This window comes from Gossypium hirsutum, chromosome D13 (genome assembly GCF_007990345.1).
Source record: "Gossypium hirsutum isolate 1008001.06 chromosome D13, Gossypium_hirsutum_v2.1, whole genome shotgun sequence".
NCBI classification, from domain to species: Eukaryota; Viridiplantae; Streptophyta; class Magnoliopsida; order Malvales; family Malvaceae; genus Gossypium; species Gossypium hirsutum.
The window spans coordinates 50,239,274-50,258,113 of NC_053449.1; the positions used below are offsets into that span (position 1 = coordinate 50,239,274).

At 34.8% G+C, this 18,840-nt stretch overlaps 2 protein-coding genes across 5 annotated transcripts; both read right to left on the reverse strand.

Moving 5' to 3' along the window:
• Positions 1-19: 19 nt before the first annotated feature.
• Positions 20-4,575, reverse strand: LOC107920625 (microtubule-associated protein TORTIFOLIA1). The gene is made up of 6 exons (XM_016850424.2): positions 3,287-4,575; positions 2,804-2,995; positions 2,243-2,348; positions 1,506-2,155; positions 563-1,429; positions 20-461 (listed from the first exon to the last, which is right to left on the reverse strand). Exons 1-6 carry the CDS (start codon positions 3,977-3,979, stop codon positions 264-266), a joined length of 2,706 nt encoding a protein of 901 aa, XP_016705913.1. The 5' UTR covers positions 3,980-4,575; the 3' UTR covers positions 20-263.
• Positions 4,576-5,603: 1,028 nt separating this feature from the next.
• Positions 5,604-15,896, reverse strand: LOC107920673 (DNA polymerase delta catalytic subunit). 4 transcript variants are annotated; one of them, XM_016850485.2, is made up of 31 exons: positions 15,535-15,894; positions 15,324-15,434; positions 15,066-15,172; positions 14,824-14,983; positions 14,428-14,623; positions 14,198-14,333; positions 13,890-14,027; positions 13,266-13,343; positions 13,030-13,121; positions 12,333-12,399; positions 12,158-12,229; positions 11,854-11,940; positions 10,921-11,040; positions 10,743-10,841; positions 10,522-10,629; positions 10,287-10,382; positions 10,086-10,151; positions 9,892-9,948; positions 9,682-9,769; positions 9,487-9,566; positions 9,011-9,124; positions 8,546-8,660; positions 8,293-8,465; positions 8,100-8,171; positions 7,634-7,708; positions 7,447-7,536; positions 7,206-7,366; positions 6,673-6,746; positions 6,480-6,567; positions 6,106-6,204; positions 5,604-5,837 (listed from the first exon to the last, which is right to left on the reverse strand). In XM_016850485.2, the coding sequence occupies exons 1-30, from the start codon at positions 15,818-15,820 to the stop codon at positions 6,117-6,119; spliced, it is 3,294 nt and encodes a 1,097-aa protein (XP_016705974.2). In that variant the 5' UTR covers positions 15,821-15,894; the 3' UTR covers positions 5,604-5,837; positions 6,106-6,116. The 4 variants fall into 4 exon arrangements, 3 of the variants coding, with proteins under 3 accessions (XP_016705974.2, XP_040964985.1, XP_040964986.1); XM_041109051.1 differs by having other exon boundaries at positions 5,604-6,204; XR_001690722.2 differs by lacking the exons at positions 5,604-5,837; positions 6,106-6,204; positions 6,480-6,567; positions 6,673-6,746 and having other exon boundaries at positions 7,634-7,743; positions 15,535-15,896.
• Positions 15,897-18,840: the final 2,944 nt, after the last annotated feature.

Here is an 18,840-nt window from a genome sequence, read left to right on the forward strand (position 1 = left end):
TATGAAACATAAGAAAGACTGAAATTAATAGCTGTTAAAGCTTTTCTGTGATTTCCGGCATTGTCAAGTACACGTACATTTACATTTATATCAGAGGCCACTATCTTACATGATATACAAAATGTATAAGTAGCCTCAACCATTGATGCTAGTTTTCTTTCACTTCAAATTTACATCATGTAATATATATGCGCCGAACCAGAGTAACATAATCATGAAGTTTGCAAGAACAACACAGGATTCCAAAACCAAAACCAGCAGATTTACTTATCAAACTGTTGCAGCTCAATTTTCCAGGCAGATGCCAATTGTAATAGAAGTTGATCAGGTACTGCGCCTTCCCAATTCTCTGGTGGATCCATCGTGGAAGCTGCCTCATGTAAATTCAACAGAAGCTCTTTCTTCAACTCCATCGGTATACCCAATGCATCAGGTCCGTTTTCTATCACCACTTTGACCAGCTGAATAATTACAGGAAAATTTTTATTATAGTAAACTTATAAAAGAAAATGTCTAAATAGAGCAGCTTGAAGTAAATGGCTCAAAGATGAAGAATCCATACCTGTTGAATCCAGGATAGACAAATATCAAACAAATCTTGCTCCATAAGAAATTGCACAATAGAGTGCAAGGCTTCATTTGCTATCTCTTTTGATAGTTGGTCAACCATAGGGCCTGATCTATCCATCAGCTTTATAAGCAAGAGATCATCCCCTGTAGAGAGAACTTCTGCATAGGCAGAGTCCATATCACCTACTTGAAGGGCATGCATTGCGTTGCTCCAAGAAGTCCAGACAGGATCTCGCTCCGGTCCAACATTATCATCGCCAACAGCTTCAGCAGTCAATTCAGGAACACGTCCTGATTGAGATGCTACACTATCCTCCCCAGCTACACGAATTGCTTCCAAGGTAGCTTCATCTTTTGATGCTTGCCATACACTTCGAGCAGAAGGCCCTTCACCAAGCCTCGCAGGCCCAGGACCTTTATCCCAACCTCTCCTGCCACCAAACTGATCACTCTCATGTTCCGATTTGGGAGATCTACTATCCCGGCTACTGCTAGCTGGAGCTCTTCTTGATACAACTTGCCCATTTCTGGAAGCACCAAATGCAGGGAAATCCCAATCATCAGGCATTTCAGATCTCCAAGAAGGTCCCCTCCCCCTCACACCTGGAACAATTCCGTCAGATTGGGCAAATCTTTCAACAAATGGAATTTGCCCATTGAACTTGGAACCGTAGTCAGAAAAACCATTATACTTCCCTAAATGTCTATTATAAGGTCCTTCAAATGCTGCCGTGAAGTTACCACCTCTCCTGCTTGATGATATTGATAAATCCCTAGCCATGTCTTCAACAATTCTTTCAAGTCCCCTAACTCTGTTCTCCAAAGTTACCATGCTATCATGAGAACCACCCATAAAATCCTGCAACATAACAAGGAATCTCATCAATCAAAAGAGCACTTTTGGAAGCGTTCGTAAGTGCTTAACTGAGAAATACCTGCAACATGTTCATAAGATGAGCTTGATGTCTCTCCAGCTGCACTAACTGCCTCTGGATAGCCACCCAACTTCCTTTGTTGCTAACGAAGGACCCTTCAGACTGTCCATCCACTTTCGAGAAACCCAAACGATTTCCAGATGGCTCCCTTTGATTTACATCTATCCTGTCATCAGCATCAGTTGCCCTTTTTCTTAGGTCGTTTCCATTTATCTTCTCTTCAGGCCATTTGTCTCGCATACCAGCAGCTCCTCTCTCTATTTTACGGTTTTTGCTGGTGGAAGATGCATGAAAATCATCTGTCTGATTGTCTCCCACACCACTCAATCTCCTCCTCGTGTCTGAACCATTTGGATCAGACACTTCTTCACTCTTCAAGTTTGAAGAATTAAGATATCTTCGAGGAACAACTACTTCAACTGGCAAATCATCAGAACCCCTTGTTTCGAGTTTCTGAAAGAATTCAGGATTCAACTCTCTGTCTGTTAATGCAGGTGATTTCTTCTTTAAAATTACAACTGCTTTGTCAATAATGCTTCCACCTTTGCCTTCAGAAACAGAATCTGAAGTATGTGTTTTTTTATCACCCGCACTTGGATCTTTGGAGCCATTCTTTTCTGATGATTCAGCTGACTGAATATTGTCACCATCTACAGCATTGAAACAAGTTTAATCCAATAAGATGAATGACCTACACATCAGAAGGACAACCCGTAACACTTAACTGACACACTTACCATGAGACAAGGCTTTCAGGTCATCTGCAGCTCCATCTTCCCCTTTTCCTGCAATCTTCTTCCATAATTGCAATGCTTCTGTCATGCTCTCTCTCACAGGTTTCATCTGGTTGACCAATGATTAAACGTTACAATAGAATAAAATTTCCATGAGGCAGTGTTGAGTAATGTAAATCTGTCATATCTGCACCATTAGAAGAGATGATAGTGAAAGGACTTCAATCCTAACCTTGCTTAATCATAATGTGCTAACTGAAAGTCCCTTGAAAACCAATCTAGAAAGCATGGATGCATACAGTCCAAACCCACATTTTCTATTAGTCTATATTCTGTCACACAATTAACCCTAGGATTTCTAATTATATCAAGTTCCTACAAAAAAAAGGGAAATCTATGTGGAGGATATACATGTTTTCCCGAAGCAAAGTGACCAGATCAACTCATATAATGAAGAAAAGAAAGTACATGGTCTGACACCAGTCATGTCCAAAATATGTATCAAAGTAATATACATATATATAAGTATGTATGCATGCAAGAAAAATGACACCAAAAAGCTACCCTATCAAAGCGACAACCCTCAAGTATGGTTATTGTCGAAGATGCTCTATCTGCAATCAAGTTGCTTGAATGCAGTGCCAATGCACTTAAAGAATCTGCAGCTGCCTTTCTCGTCGCCCAATCTGTGCTCCCAAGGCATTCGTGGATGCTTAGCAGCAATGCTTCCAAGCTCTGAGGTGCAATTGCTCCCACCTACATGGTCATCATAAATTTACAGAACTTCAATTTTCTTTTCCTATTTTTGACCAAAAAAAAATTTGTTCCTATTTGTGGAATTTTCCATATCTATTCCCCACCTAGCTACCTAATTCACATGATCAAATATAACAAGATCTACAATACCAGCCAAAAAAACAAGCACAAAGTAAACAATAAAGAAACTACAAGATATTATTTAAGATGATACTTGACATCCACAAAACCAACAACATAAATCATCAATATCCTTATGAATCAAACACAAAACAACTGCAATACACAAACCTGTGACAAACTTGCCACTACTGGCAAAAGGGAAGCCTTGGCCATAAAATTCTGGTTATTCAACAGCTTGCAGATCCTTGGACACAGTTTCTGAAAAGCAGGCAAAGGGGGATCAGATGCACATTCCACCATCTTAGCCATACACGTCGATGCACCAGATTGTACCCCTTTGTTCTGCTCCCCCATTGCTTCAAACAATGGCTTTACAAACAATCCCACCATATTCCCCCCACTCTCCCCTTTCAAATACTGCCCTGAAAGCGCCCCTATTGAATCGCGGCAAGCATCTTTCACCCCAGAATCAGCATCTTTCAGCCTTTTAACAATGTGGGCAACGATTTTAGTCAAATGGGAAGCTGCCAATTCACAATGGCAATTACATAGCACTGAAAGTAACCTCAAAGATTCTTTCTTCACAGCTTGTTTTGGATCATTTGAAGAATCAAAAAGACAATTGAGTAACAAGGGAAATGATTCGGGAGAAAGAGATTGGATGGTCTTTTCAAGTTCTTCAACAGCAATTTGGTAAGTATCACGATCAGAGAGCTTGGAAAGTGAAGTCAAAATCCTTTGCTTTAGCTCTACCATTGCAAGGTGAGATGACACTGAAGAAGGTTTAACAGGGTTTGAAGGAGGAGCTAAAGTTGAAACCTTTGAAGGTTTTGTTGATTTGGGTGCTTGAGAATTACTCATTTTCAAAACTGAGAAGGAAAAAAAAAACAAAAGGCTTTCTAAGAAATGAGATTTCAAAGATTGAACATAGGGGAAAAAAGATGGGATTTTGAGGAAATGGGGTTATAAAGATTGGAACAAAGTGCGAAAATGGATTGGATTTTGAGGAAATGGGGAAGTTTCATATTAAGTGAAAAAAAATGGGTTTATTTTATACATTGAAAGTTGATGGAGGAGGAAATTTTTGGAGTTGAATGAGAGAAAATATGGTAATTTCTAAACAGGAAAGACAGATATTAGAAACTAAAATAAGGGGGGGGAAATGGGATTTTTGAGGATGGTTCTATGAGTTGAAAGGGAAGAAAAAAGATGGGATTTTGCATACATTGAAAGAAAAGTTGATGGAGAAATGAGTTAAGGGATGGAAAAAGCTGAGATCTGAAGAGAGTGAAGAAAAAAAGCTATTATTTTTTTCCTGGATTCAAGATTTGGTGAAAAAGAGGATAAAAGGGAGCATTCAAGATTTTAAATTTGATAGTTTTACTTTGTTTTTGGAGGGTAAGGAGGTGTTAGGGTTTGAGCGTTGAGGTGGTGAAAAACATCATAACCGTTGATTTTGATTAGTCAATTTTTGTAGTGTCATAGAAAAACTTATATATTTTTAACTCCATGTACTGTCAACCTATAATTAGAGAATGTAATAATTATTTTATTTTTAATATTTTTAAAGCTATTCATTAATTTATTAATGATTTGTTTTAAATTTTTAATATATTTGTCTCAAATTTATCATCGATAAAAAAAACCATAATTCCATTTATAATATTATCAATTTAAATTAATTTTAAATTAGATGAGAATTCAAAGTAAAAAGAAATACATTTCAAAAGTTATGTTTTAGAAACTTTAGAGTTGAGATTTAGTAGGTTTGTTTCAAAATTTTCCTTTTTCTTTCTTAAATGGTTGAAACTTGCTCTTCTCTGGTGAATTGCCCCTTAAGTTTGTGCAACTAACACGTTTTAGTCTTCAAAATATTCTTTAAAAAAAAAAAGATTCAAACATATAAAGCTTTTCTTAAATATAAGAATGGATGGTCCTAATTAGTTTAAATTATTTACAACATTTTTATTTTTTATATAGGTCTAATTGTGTCCCCGTCCCTGCACCCTTTTGATCATCCTACTAGTCTAATTTGACAATTAAAATCCAATTCAACACTATTAATTGACTTGTTAAATTTTATTGTCTCAGATAGTACTTTAATTTTTAAACCAAATATTTAAAGATTAAAATGTGAAATTCAAATTTAACAAAAATTCAGCAGAAGTGTTATAAATAGACCTTTAATTTTAAAATCAAACAAAGAGTAAAATTAAATTTCAAAAATGCAAAGAACATAGACGAAAGAAATAATTAAACCTTTATATATATATATTTGTTAGGACATATGTTAAGGAGTTGAAAACCTCAAGTTAACTACTATCATTACATGGAAGGTTAACGCAGCAAATTACCTCAAATTTAGGTAACTACCTTTTTTTATATATAAATAAAGGTAGTATTCATTTTTAAGATGTTGACATATTTAATAATTTATGATGTGACTAGACATACATACAAATTATCAAATCTAGTAAAAACAAGGTGAATAAACATGTATCATAATAGGTAAAGGGAATATAACACGTTGCAGGATCGCCTACCCACCCACTTAATGCATGTAATGATACAAAGTAGAGATTTTGTGCACTGAAATACGGAAAAGATTATAGATAATAGCACATTAGCATTACATGCACCACTGCACACCGTGATACAGCAAAATTGAAAATAGACCTCAGAAAATGCTGACATCGCTCAACATTGCACAAGCCAAAACCTGCAATTTGTAAAGGCGTTGAGGAACAGAAGCTTTAAAAGGAAAACTGAAGAATCTTAACTGATAAAGCTTTATGTCCAGATTTTCAACTTTCTTTATTTCAAAAAAGAGAAGCTCCGCCTGGTTTCTAATCTTTAACTTTAAACTTTGGGATAGAAACACTCTAGAGGTTTTCTTGACTCAATTGTTGAGATACCAGGGAATCCATACACAGCCTGTGAAATGCTCATTAACGGGAAGATGCGTTTATTGAGCAGCTGAAAACAACCTGTTATAGACTTAAAAGTTCCACCGGTCCAACTGCCGCTTGGCTTCTACCATATCTTTCTGTGCTTTCTTTCTCCGGTAAAATATTGGACAATCCCGACTGTAAACATGATAAAACATAGTTTATAATTAAAATAAAGAAAGGACGAAGCAATAAGATGCAGTCACACTTAATAGGCAGCCTGTCATTCCCTTTCTTTTCCAAAAAAAAGAAGCACATAATCTGCATGGTTCTATATTGGTTGAGCGCTACTACACTAATGCATTGCAAGATCCTGGTTTTACCAAGGATTTTCCAGGAAAAATGAATTGTCAAACTAAAACAGCATTAACATTATTCATCACAAGTCACAAAGAGAAAGGAGATGGTAAAACCTAGTGCAGAGCACATCCTGGTGAAGAGAGCCTTGACACTCTTGGCACTGTGTCCATAGCCTCCCAAAAAGCTCCTCTAGTTCTGACACTGCAATCATTTCATACAATCATAATGTCAAAAGACCTTTGGCTCCTCCAGTTCTAAAAAATGTTATTTTAATTCAGAAAAACAGTAAAGGAAAAATATGCACACCTTGAGAAACTGTTTTATAATAAAGTTCTGCCTCTCTTCCCTTGCAGTGTGAACAGAGTGTTCGATCTGAATTGCTGAGGGAAAACCCAAATGGTATTTATACATGTAAGATATGCCATATATTTGCATGGTGTGCAGTAATCAATATGCAGGTGGACCCTATAAAGTTCTTGCAGATACTTCTAAGAACTTTTACACCTATACATCTCCCAATGCATATTTTGTATTTTGCAAGACCTCTCTAAAGGCCGTTCTAGGTTCAATCAATTTTCAAAGTTAAGAGTGTGTGTATCTGGGGGGGGGGGGATCATTTTATGGAAAAATCAATTGAGGGGAAGTCTGTTGAAAGCATTTCGACATTGAAAATAGCATAGAAAACCTGGCTTATGAAGCACAAAATCGTAAGAATTGAGACACTGGTCATCTTCAGAAATAGTAAAAAGCAAACATCATAAAACAAGGATCCTCAATTTCTTTACAGAAAATATTACTGATCCTTTAAATATAAAAAATAGAATGAAGTAGATTTATACCAAATTAGCGCTTTGCAGCCAATACAACTAAGTTGTTTCTTTGCAAATTTCATTATTCCACTGTTTGACGGAGTTGATATGGAAATGGATCTTGTGTGACTCCCATGGAGAAGTTCCTTGCTAGCATTCTTTAAAATGGGCTCAAAAATTCTTAAAAGTGGCTGTTACATTAATACAATTGTTAAAACAAGGGAAAATTTTGTCATAGACTAAACTGAAACGATTAAACCACTAAACCAACCTTGCTAATTTGATTTTCAAGGTAATATTGAGGATCTATGGGGATGTTATTTTCTAGCACATAGATTGGGTCCTCTGACCTCTCATAAGCCTGAATTCATAGACAGTATTGGATACCAGGATGTATAAATAATACAATCATTTGCAATAGTTCTATTTTTTTATGAAAAAATCATCAACAAGATTACCTTGGCGCCTTTTGCAGCTTTAATAATGACATAAGGCACCCGATCCCCAACATTTGGAGCAGTCGCAGGATCTCGCTGTCAAGTATAGAGAAAAAGCTCATCCTAATGCTCTAAAATCAATCAGCATTTTATAGAGGATATCAAACAGGCGGCCTTAGAAGAAAGCAACTACAACTGAAATCTGGTAAAGGCAACAGCGCATTATCTCATTTAGAAATTGAAAAATAGTAGCAATCATTATTGCGTCTAACAATTATCTAGAAATATATGATAACATGCAAACTCAGCATAAAACTTACAGTAAGCACATGCAATATTAGACTGTTTAACAAGTACCTAAAGAAATTAAACATAAGTCATCTGAAGACAATGCTACCACCATATATATAAGTATTATAATTAGGTACCTCAAACATATATTATATGTAGCATGCTGAAATATACCAAGAAAAAGCATAATACAAACCTTGCGCATACGTTCAGCAAGTTCAACATGAGCAGCTTTTACCTCATAATCATCTCCAGTTTTTGTCAGACCCTGTACATAGGAGCAGGAACAAACAGCTAAAATAAAGACAGACACAAATTTAGACCAAGCATTACAAAATCTTCAGTGACTAAAGCATCATTAAACCAGGAATAAAGGATATTCTTGTCACCTTAGTAATAACCAAAAGTGACAAATCCATTCGATTCATGAGAAGATCTGAAATGGTATTCTTGACATATTGAACTGCACCAGGAATATCTCTATCAATCAGTATTTTGTGCAGGCATTCAGTTACAAGGTTTTTGACCAATAAACAATTGTCTCTTCGAACAGTTTCGATGCCTGTTCATGATGAAAGATGAATTAGCATTCAAGTTCAATGAAAATTTCAGAAGTCCACATGGTTGAGGTTTCTTGTTTACCTTTAGTGTCCATTTTGTCAAACTTTTGTGGATTTGTCCAAAATAAACCAGCATATCTTTTCTTGCTAATCAAAAGATAGGGATAATAAACCTTCTCAAACTCTAGCTTGATGGGCTAAAAACACCAAACCAATATAGAAAAAGGAAAAAAAAAAGAACAGAAAATGAAGACAATATTAACAACAGATAAACCAACAAGTAACCAGAAGTTGACAAAAAACACAAAAATTAACTTTAAGTGATAATTTGCTATGAATGAGATTATTAACATCCATGGCCCTAGAGGTAGCCGCCACGTTTACATTATGATTCAAGATGAGAGCTGACCAGAATATTATAACCAAGTGTAACACATTAAGGCTCAGACAGTTGCAGAACACTTCCCCTTCCTATTTAAACACTGGGCAATTAGGGTTTCTTCAATTTTAAACGATGTGGCACTATTTACTATAAAAGAAGTCTTACTTTTGTAAAAGTTCCACTGATGTGTTCTGCAGCTTCTCTCCCCAAGTTCATTGCTGCTTCTACATCAGACACACCAAATTGTACCATCACCGAATCTGTGTCCCCATATATAACCTGATTACAAAAAATTATTTAGTATGATTTCTGCCACAATATCCGCAACAATAATGTGATGCAAGACTATCAAGCAACAATAAGTACACATATGCAGGCCCAAATACTGTATCATTCTAATCTCCTTGGCCAGGCGAGAAAATTAAACTTCCAAGAACCAGGTAAGACAAAGCAGCCTTAACTTGGGGAAGCTGAAATAGATAAATATGAAATGAAAGATGATCCATGTTATGGATGCAATGATCCTTGAGATTCCAACTTTAAACCTTCAATCAAATGCTTAACCGAATCTCAGTTCATTTTGATTAGCAGATTGCATCAAGTTCATGACATATATAACTAGAGCTTTTGGGATGACTTACCTCAGCATTGTGTTCATAGCCTCCTAGCACTGTAAATTTATCTTCAACAAGCTTCTTGGTGTGCTCAATCATTTGGCGACCTTTACAAGGCAAACAACATGTTAGATCAAACAAAACTAGAATAATGCATTTTAAATCATTTATAGGGAAGGGAATTTTTTTAGCAGTGCTGTTAATAAGAACATTTTATTGTACCATAGCTTGTAACACTCGAAGAAATCTCTAAACATGGTAACTGACCAACAGTAGCTCCTGTAAATCCATATACAGAATTTGCACTTACCTGAAACAAATAATAAATCAGATCAAAGTAATGAAAAGCATACATGGAAACATTTATTTTAACCCCTGAATGCAATAATTACCATTTGAAAACGGATGATAAGAAAAAAGTAATGATCCTACCTTTAAGGCCAGCTGTCGGCCATCTAGAACAGCTTTCTCAAGTGGATCCTTTGCTTCCTACATTCATATAAAGAATATGAGTAAAAAAATGGAGGCAAAGAAGAAAACCAAGAGAAGACTTAATATTTTGATGGCACAATATAGAACCAATAGGAAGCAGAACTGTGCAATTAAAATAAAATTATTGTAATCACCTTCAAATCAGCTTTTGCTCGTTTACGAGCAGCTAATAGCTCTTCCAATATTTCTGGAAGTATCCCCTGAAGATTTTCATTCTTCTAATCAGTTAGATTTTCGGTATTCATCAACAAGAAAATAAAATAAAACCTCTAAAGTTTACTTATTTATAGAGGAAATAATCGTCTATGACAAAATTGACATTTTAATAATATAACCTTCTGTAGCTCTGGTTTAACAAATGTTTCACCAGACGGAGTTCTGTTAACACATTCTGGTGGGAGGTTGAGTTTGTGAACATCTTCAGGAGTCACCTTCACAAAGACCATCCAAGATCAGAATTTGCCCAAAAGTCCCACATATTATTGATCAGACAAAAAGGAACATAAATAAAAGTAACATAAAATAACAGCTGAACGAGATGGCAAAAGCAAGATAAATTTGAAGTATCACCAATGTGCAATAGCATAAATTATATGCCATCATAATTGATGGATACAAAGACGCAAAATCCAGTGTTGCAATTGGTTTTTCATAGAATCCTGCTTTTGCTTCCAACACCTGAAACAGAGTTCATCAACATGATATGCATGTCTGTTTAATATTTTAGTGAGGTAGCTGTAGTTTTAGATGGCAAAAAGTTACAAACATAAGAAATTTGAGAACAAACTTACAGTTGCACCTTCAAACGTTCCCTGTTCAGATCCTGCTTGTTTGACATTTGGAATAACAAGGTTCTTCTGCTTAGACTTCCTAAGAAGTTGAGAAAGTACCTGAAAAAATCAACAAAGATTTTAAATTTGAACTATTAATCACTTGATTCATCCACGGAAACTTACAAATTGTACAAACCTTGATGCTTTGTCCTCTAGAAAGAAGAAAAGATATAGGCACACCTGTGACACGAGCCATCTCAACATAATTGTAAACATACATTAGTTTATCCAAAAGCCTTTGGGGAAGGTAAGCATCCTGCAACCATACAAGAAAGAGAATACTGATTCAGTCATAGATGATCAGAAACTTAAGTTCTTCAACTCAACCAATGCACTCTGAAGAGTAGAGTATAATGTCTGCTGATGTAATAGACATATAAGATCAAAAAATAAAGATCACGAGGTAGGATTTTAGAATGGAAGCTATAGCTGATGCTGGTAACATCTTATATATCTTAGCTGTAAAGAAATTGGAATAACCATTAGCAAAAGGCTCATGTCTTGAACAACTCAAAATACTTGTAGAAATACAACTCTGGGTAATATATTATGTATGTAAATTAAATGCAAAAGGAACTTGGGCTTTAGCACCAAATGTTTCACCCACCTCACTTAGGAGGTAGACTTCTACAAAGCTGGGGTTTGATGCCCATAGCAATATCCCTTCCCCTATTCCCTGGGCATTGCCTCCCTTGTATCAGAAAAGAAAGATACAAAAGCATGGCCCAAAAGACACCTAACAAGCTCTTCATAGAAAAACTAAATGATAGCCATTTCTATGAAACCAACTAGATGGGAGCTACTATCACAAATGTCTCAAGAGGCTCAGGCATTTAATGAGCTGAATACACATGAAGATAAAGAGAAAATCAAACTAAATTCAATCACTAACAATAATCAATCAAAATGAAAGTCAAGTAAACAATTCTATCCAACAATAAGGACATGGACTCAAGTTTCTTTTAGCCTCTAAATTCCTGATGAGACATAAAAAAAAGTCAAAAGAATCTACAACCATAATAGTTTATGCACTCAAGTTTTGCAAGTTAGACTAAAACCAACTATGCACCTTCAAACAATAGACAGCAAGACGCCTCCTAGTCTCAGCATTTCCATTCTGAAGATCTGATATTATTGAATGGTGAACATCCTCTTTCTGCACAAAAGCAATGCAAGGACAAAACTTGAGTTCAACTTTTGGAGAAGAGTGACAAACAAAAGGAAACAACAAATGTTGAAAGGTAAACACATCTGCAAAAGAACCCTTAGGAATAAATTAACCCTAGGAACCAATAGCAGAATCTAACAACATATTTTAACTATTAAAACATGATTACAGAAGTAGGCCATAATCTTAGAAGAGAAATTCTAACCTGCTCAGATAGAAAGTGTGCTGAAACTGAATTCAATGAATAAGAACTTAGTTTGTAGTCCCTTTGCATAGCCTACAACAAAAAGAAACAAAGCTAACAAATTTGTAAATATGAATCATTTGAACTCAGATAAAAATTAAAAACTCATAAAGTAGAAAAACTGCATGCATAAAACCTGGAGCAAATCAAATTGAACTCTCCCCTCCACAGTAACTTCTTTGCTCTCCCTAGTTCCATACTGTCTGTAAAACAAGCCAGCATCAATAACCAGAATATATACCAGGAAAGTAACTCTTAACTCAACCAGAAACTGGAAGGAAACCCACAATAGTTATTTATGCTAGGGCAGGAAGTATGATGAAACAAAGTAACAAACGCTCAGTTAAACGCTTTCGATCAATAGTTGAAGTAAGTTACAGATAACATAACTTTCCTTTTTTATAACCTCACTCTGAAAATTAGTGACAAGTGAATTCAGTAAGGGTATAGATCAAAGCAGCTAAAGGAAAATGAATACAAGATTGATTCACACTAAGCTCCTCATATGACCCTTCGGGTTATAGCCTTGTATGAAACGGAGCCTTAGAAAGGCAAAACTTTTTAACACTTCTTTAGTAACAGAAGCAACTAACTTCACCATCGGAAATTATGCAGGAACAAGAAATTCTAATTTGATAGGAGTAAATTAATAGTTTCAAAAACAAAAAAGGGAAGGCAATGAGGAGAAACAAGTTAATTTATAAGGATGTGGAGATTATTAGTATTCTTTGCAATTGCAATGTTAGATAACAAGCCAGTTAAAAAAATCTAGCAGAAAATAAGGCTAACAACAGCAGCAATTATAAGAATAACACCCATAACAGATACTTTACCTAGAAGAAAATGTTGTATCTTTTACACGAACCCTACTATTCCTGATGCGGCCAAGTATCGGAAACTCTGCTATTCCAAGTGTTTGTGCTCTCTGTTAACCAGAAGATTAAATGTCAGACGGTTCAATCACACAACTCCTATACAAATAAAGGAAACCCTACATAATGAACCAAAAAGAAACCTTTGCTGCAGCAACATTCATGGAGAATAAAACAGAAGTTAATTTTTCATTTACCTCAATAAGATATGGCAAATCAAACTTGCAAATGTTATATCCAATTATAATATCAGGGTCCACTTCACGGATAAATTCCTGCAAGCAAAACCTTCTCATTAAAAAAGGTGCAGTGTAAGCAAAAGAAACATTTTCTTCTCATACGAGATTGATGTGAGATTGCCTATGTTCTTCAAGGAACTGGTTTTGTAAAATGGAAATTTATCATAATATCAGCTTAAGATCCACTGACACTTAAAGAAGTAGATTGCTAGACATATACTTAGGGTTACTGATAATATTTTGATGATTTCTGCAGTGCTTAGGTGAATTGCAGAAATGAAAGCTTTATATTTGGCTTGAAAAAGCATTTGTTTTCCTGGTTCTTGCATTTCTGGCAGTTTTCTGATTCAATTTAAATGATTTATCGAATGAAATACAAAAAGACAAACATAAAGGCAGAACAGGGGCGAATCAGGAAGTTGCTTAATGAATCTGTTCAAACATATCAAACATGTCATGAACAATTAAGATTAAAAAGAAGACTCACTCATGGTGTTCAGTAATATGAACAAATGGATAACTTCTTTTTTATGCCTAAGTATTGAAGTAAAACAGAGAAGGTTTTAAAGACAAAATCAGTACCCTCCAAGCAAGCAAGACTTCTTTTTCTGTATCAAAAGACATTACATCAACACCAACTATTGGGGAGCATGACTTAAGGGTCATGACATTACGAATGAATGGCTGATCTTCTCCTTGCAAAGTAACTAGATTTGCTACCTAGAAAGAAACAAAAATTTTCTTCAGAGCTGGTGAAAGAAAATAATAGGTTAGTTTTCAATCAATCCTTCGTCAACGTGAACTAGGATCCCATGAACAAACTTAATAGTTAATAACATTTTTACAATTTTTCCCAAATCAAATGGGTGACTTGAACAGAGGAATAAGACCTGGATTACAGGATCATGAGAAGGCTCTGGAAAATGACCTTTGCGACCAGCACACTCTATATCAAAACTCAATATGCGAAATGGAGCCATCTTTGAGAATTCCCCCTCAGGGGCATGGCTAATCAAATCTGAATACCTAAGAACAATAAGGGAAGAGAATTAAACCAGGAGGATAAAGAAACAACAATGGAATAGTTGAAATGCTCTAAATAGACAAAAAAAGTGTTTACAAGCAATCAAACTCCAATTGGCAGTAGGACATATTCTTCGCTGTCTTCTTATATTTACCAGCCGGTATCTCAATCCAATTACCACCAACAATATTGCAATCAATCATGAAACGCAGTGCAAAAAGAACATTGCTTTCATATGTAATGAAGCTCTTCATACCAAGGCCATCAATTTGTATGCCTCTATCAAGAATGCCTGCAAATTATTGGCAATTAACAAGCCTCCAGATATAAAAAGAACTAGGCAGTTCTCTAGATAGTCAATTATGTACATGATTAAGATTTCATGTCGAGAAAAAAGTAAGTTAAAAATAGTTTCAACTACAATAAGGCATTTCATTTAGTGAAGGAAACCCAAACAGAATAAATACCATACAAAAGAATCAGGAATGTTACCACGACAGGTAGCAACCATTGTTGGCAATGCCACTACAATCTTGAGAAAAGGTTGAGACTTTTGTTGCTGGTAATACATAATACTTCTTTTCTGAACCAATTCAATACGTCGAACAAACTTCGGTACCTTGCTGTTTCTGTTCATCTCCTTCATCCTACCCTGAAACCATGTTGCTGAAACAATTAAGAAGCCACTCGCAAAAGGTAAATGCATAACCTGAGGAAGTGGTAAAACCAAATACCTCAAGCGTTTGATGAAAATGTGAGATATCATCGGGACCCATTCCTGGAGGGCAGCTAATGTAGAAATACGGCTCAAATCCATGAACAAGACAACAAACGCTATGTCCTACAAGTCGCCAATATAAGCAATTCATCAGATTGACATAAAATGTACAATTTGGGATTCTTTCAAATTAATAACAGGCACGGTCAGTAATATTATATGTTTTTAGTATTCTTAGCAGCTAATATCACTTAAAAGATTCTCGAATAAATACCTTCTCCAGTAACCCCGAAAATTCGGATAATGGCAGCTTGACCAGAAGAATCAGGCAGCAAACCTTTATGACTCTCTCCAATCACATAATCAATCTCCAATTGTTGGAAAACTAAAACAGAAGCAAGAGAAGAAGGCAGAGCTCAAAATTTCCCCCCAAAAAAACTTAAAAATCAAATATTTACAGCAAAATATTTGCTTCTTAAACTTACCAATGCTACGAGACTGGGAAATGTAGGCATCAGAGAGAGGAGGGCGAGCCCACTTGGAAAGACGAGAAGCGAGAGCTTGACGTTCCTCGAAGTCGCGTAGAATTAGGGATTCCACGTCTTCTTCCCCCATAAGGGTTTCGTCAAAGAAGACATCTTCGTCGACGAAATCTTCTTCCGTCGACGGTGGGGGAGGCGTCGGAGTCGTCGCTTGGTGCTTCGAAGTCGGAGATGGCTGGTGTGAAGAAGGCGGTGGTGGCCTCTTCCGTGGGTTGCCGCCCTTGTTCATGATTTGGTGTCGTTTTGGAGTAACGAGAGGGAGAGTGATGGGAAATGGAGGGGGGTTTGGGAGAAGAGAAGAGTGATATTCCCGCCAGTTTTGGGGGTTTTATAAGGGAATATGATGTCACGTGTCATGCAGGTGACTAACACTATATTTTTGGGATTAGATAGTTACAAATAGACCTGTCCATGGGCCAGGCCGGGCTGGGTCCAAAAAAAATTCAGCCCGACTCTTAGGCCCGGCCCAAAATATGAGCCTAAAATTTTGTCCAGTCTCGGCTTGGAAAAAAATAATAAGCCCGAGCTCGGCCCGGCCCAGTTATTAATAAACACAAAAAAAATATTTTAAAAATAAAAAATAAAAAAAAATATATTTTTAAAGTATTTTAAAATTAAAAAATAAAAATAAAAAATATATATTTATTATATTCGGGCCGGGCCGGGCCGAGCCTGGGCTAAAAAAGTTGGGCCTGAGCTCGGCCAATTTTTTAAACGGGTCTCGTTTTTTTGCCCAAGTTCGAGCCTATATTTTTACCCGAACCCTCCCATATTTCGGGCGAGCCGTCGGGCCTGGCCAGACCGCCCGGCCCATAGACAGGTCTAGTTAGAAATCAGTAAAAAAAATGGAAGAAGGTAAAAAAGAATGTGAATAAAAGTGGGTGACGTGAAAATTTAAAAGTAAATATTTTTTAACAGATATTATGCAATGATAGGTGATAGGATAAAATCAGAAATACCAAAACATTAGTAGTGGATTTGGTGTCAATAATAGCAAGTCACTAATTTTATTTGTAAACTTTCTTTTCATTTCCTATTTTCTTTAGAGATTTTAGCTGAATTTCTAACAATTGCGGCTGATATTTCTTGTTTGATATTTTGATTGGACTTTAAATTGGGTTTGTATTTTAGTCTTTTTTATAATTGAATCTTTTATTGTTGTTTTGAGAGGACAATGGATGGTACGTGATTGAATAACAACGTTTTCTGAATTTGAAGGATTCTCCTAAAGTTGATTACAATTTGATATTTGTAATTTTATGTTTTACAAGTCTTGTTGAGAATGGTATTTGGTAATGGTTTTATATTGATTGAGATTTTGCCATGGATGACTATGTCATGGCTTCTTTCTTTTGAGATTGAATAAGTTTAGTTTTGAGGGCTTGTGCGATAGCTATAGGGTTTAAAAGGTTATTGAAATGTGTGAATAGGAGAAGCTAGCTTATACAAAATTCAGGCAAATATATAATGGGCTGATCAACGATGGTGTTCTAATTTGCAAATCAAGATTTCTGTTGGAATCAGATTTGACAAATATGTTAATTTTGCAGGTAGTTAAGATCCCACTTCCAATCTTATTTTGTAAATATATTTCAAACTTGGTAGTATATTGGATGCTTGTCTCTGTTGATTTGTATTTAGTGGTGAATTAAATTTTTTATTTCTTGAATTTTGAACATTTGTTTAACTGAAAATAATTTAAAACTAAAAACAGGTTTAAGAAAATTTATCAAATATTTTATGTAAAATCATTTAAACATCATAAAATTAATTTATTTTCTATAATTTATTTTTTCAAAGCAGTTATGAAACAAACAACTTTTAATGTTTTTGTTATATTGAAGTATGATTACATCTGTAAGCCCGCTCGAAAAATTAGAGAGTTTAGATAAAAGTATAGAGTTGAAAAATGGGCTTAGGCAAAAAAGTAAGGCTTGTTTTGAAAACAAGCTAGGCCTCAGGTAAGGTTTTTTGGCCCGAACCCGGCTTGAATATGCAAAAAAAAAAAAACCTACTGCTTTTCCTTGTTTTTTACTGTTTTTATTTGCTATTTTCTTGTTATTTTTTCACTATTTTAATATCATTTCACTATTATGCTGTTACTGTTTGGATATTATATAACTTTTGTTTTATTGTTAATTTTATTACTATTTTAGAGACATTTGCTTATTAAATTGCACCTATATTAGTGTTATTTAGGTATACATATATATTTATTTTCAATTTGTTGGGAAATATTTATTTTAATTATTTTAGAATTTTTAATGTATTATATTTTTTTAAAAATTATATAAAAAATTAATACAGTCAGGCTGGGTCCAGATTTTAGCATTTTTATCCAGGCCGACATTGGACAAATTATTAGGCTCATTTTCGAACCCGGCCTATGGACACCTCTATAAATCTAAAGATACACAACTTAACATATTTTTCTTTAAAAAGCATATTTTTTTAATACTAACATTTTAATATAGAATATTTTATTTTCATATCATATAAATTATATAATATATAAAATAAAATAAATTAACATATCATAAATTTTGAGAAGACGTTCAAACTTAAGTGAACAAATCTAATTATAAATAACAATTAATTAATTAAAAAAAGTATTGCTAAAACAATTATTAATAAAATATTAATTAAACACAACTACACAAGTAAAATCAATGAAACAAATATGAATGTGACTATATTTTTTTCTTCTAAAATATCAATAAAAAAAGTTTCTAATCTTGTCATATATATACTAAAAGAATCATTAAGAAATTTTTCAATAATTTTTTGGTTGAATAAACTACACTGTCGTGTCAATCTATTATCATTTTACATAAGACTCTAAGCTAACCTCAGCATAAAGTTACAACTTAAATATGTTATATTTGTGTGTGTGTATATAGTTCTATACTACCAAGAATGAACAATCTATAAAGTAATTAGATTCAACAAATGAATCAAAAAATTATTAAGAAAAGCAAGGTAGACGATGGTCGACGATGATGGTTAGTGATGATGAACGGTGGGTTGCATGATGACTAGATTTTCTTCAATATCAGAGAGAGGTGATAGTAAGCAAGAAGAAAGAAAGAAGAGAAAATATAAGTAAACTAGGTTTTTTCTCGTGCGGTGCGTAGGTTACTAATGTGTTTTATAAAATTGTTATTATTCAAATAACAACTTAAAAGTATTTTAGTGGGAAAAATGTTGATCGAATTTGTATCTGTTTTCTTTGTTCATTTTATAGAAACA

Coding starts and splice junctions, on each gene's coding strand:
- LOC107920625 (XM_016850424.2), bottom strand. CDS start 3,979: ATGAGTAATTCTCAAGCACCCAAATCAACAAAACCTTCAAAGGTTTCA. Junction 2,349..2,803: donor AGGGTTGTCGCTTTGATAGG/GTAGCTTTTTGG, acceptor TTGGTCAACCAG/ATGAAACCTGTGAGAGAGAG. Junction 462..562: donor GTCTATCCTGGATTCAACAG/GTATGGATTCTT, acceptor GTAATTATTCAG/CTGGTCAAAGTGGTGATAGA.
- LOC107920673 (XM_016850485.2), bottom strand. CDS start 15,820: ATGAACAAGGGCGGCAACCCACGGAAGAGGCCACCACCGCCTTCTTCA. Junction 14,028..14,197: donor CTCATGATCCTGTAATCCAG/GTCTTATTCCTC, acceptor GTTTCTTTCTAG/GTAGCAAATCTAGTTACTTT. Junction 6,205..6,479: donor CAGGATGTGCTCTGCACTAG/GTTTTACCATCT, acceptor TCATGTTTACAG/TCGGGATTGTCCAATATTTT.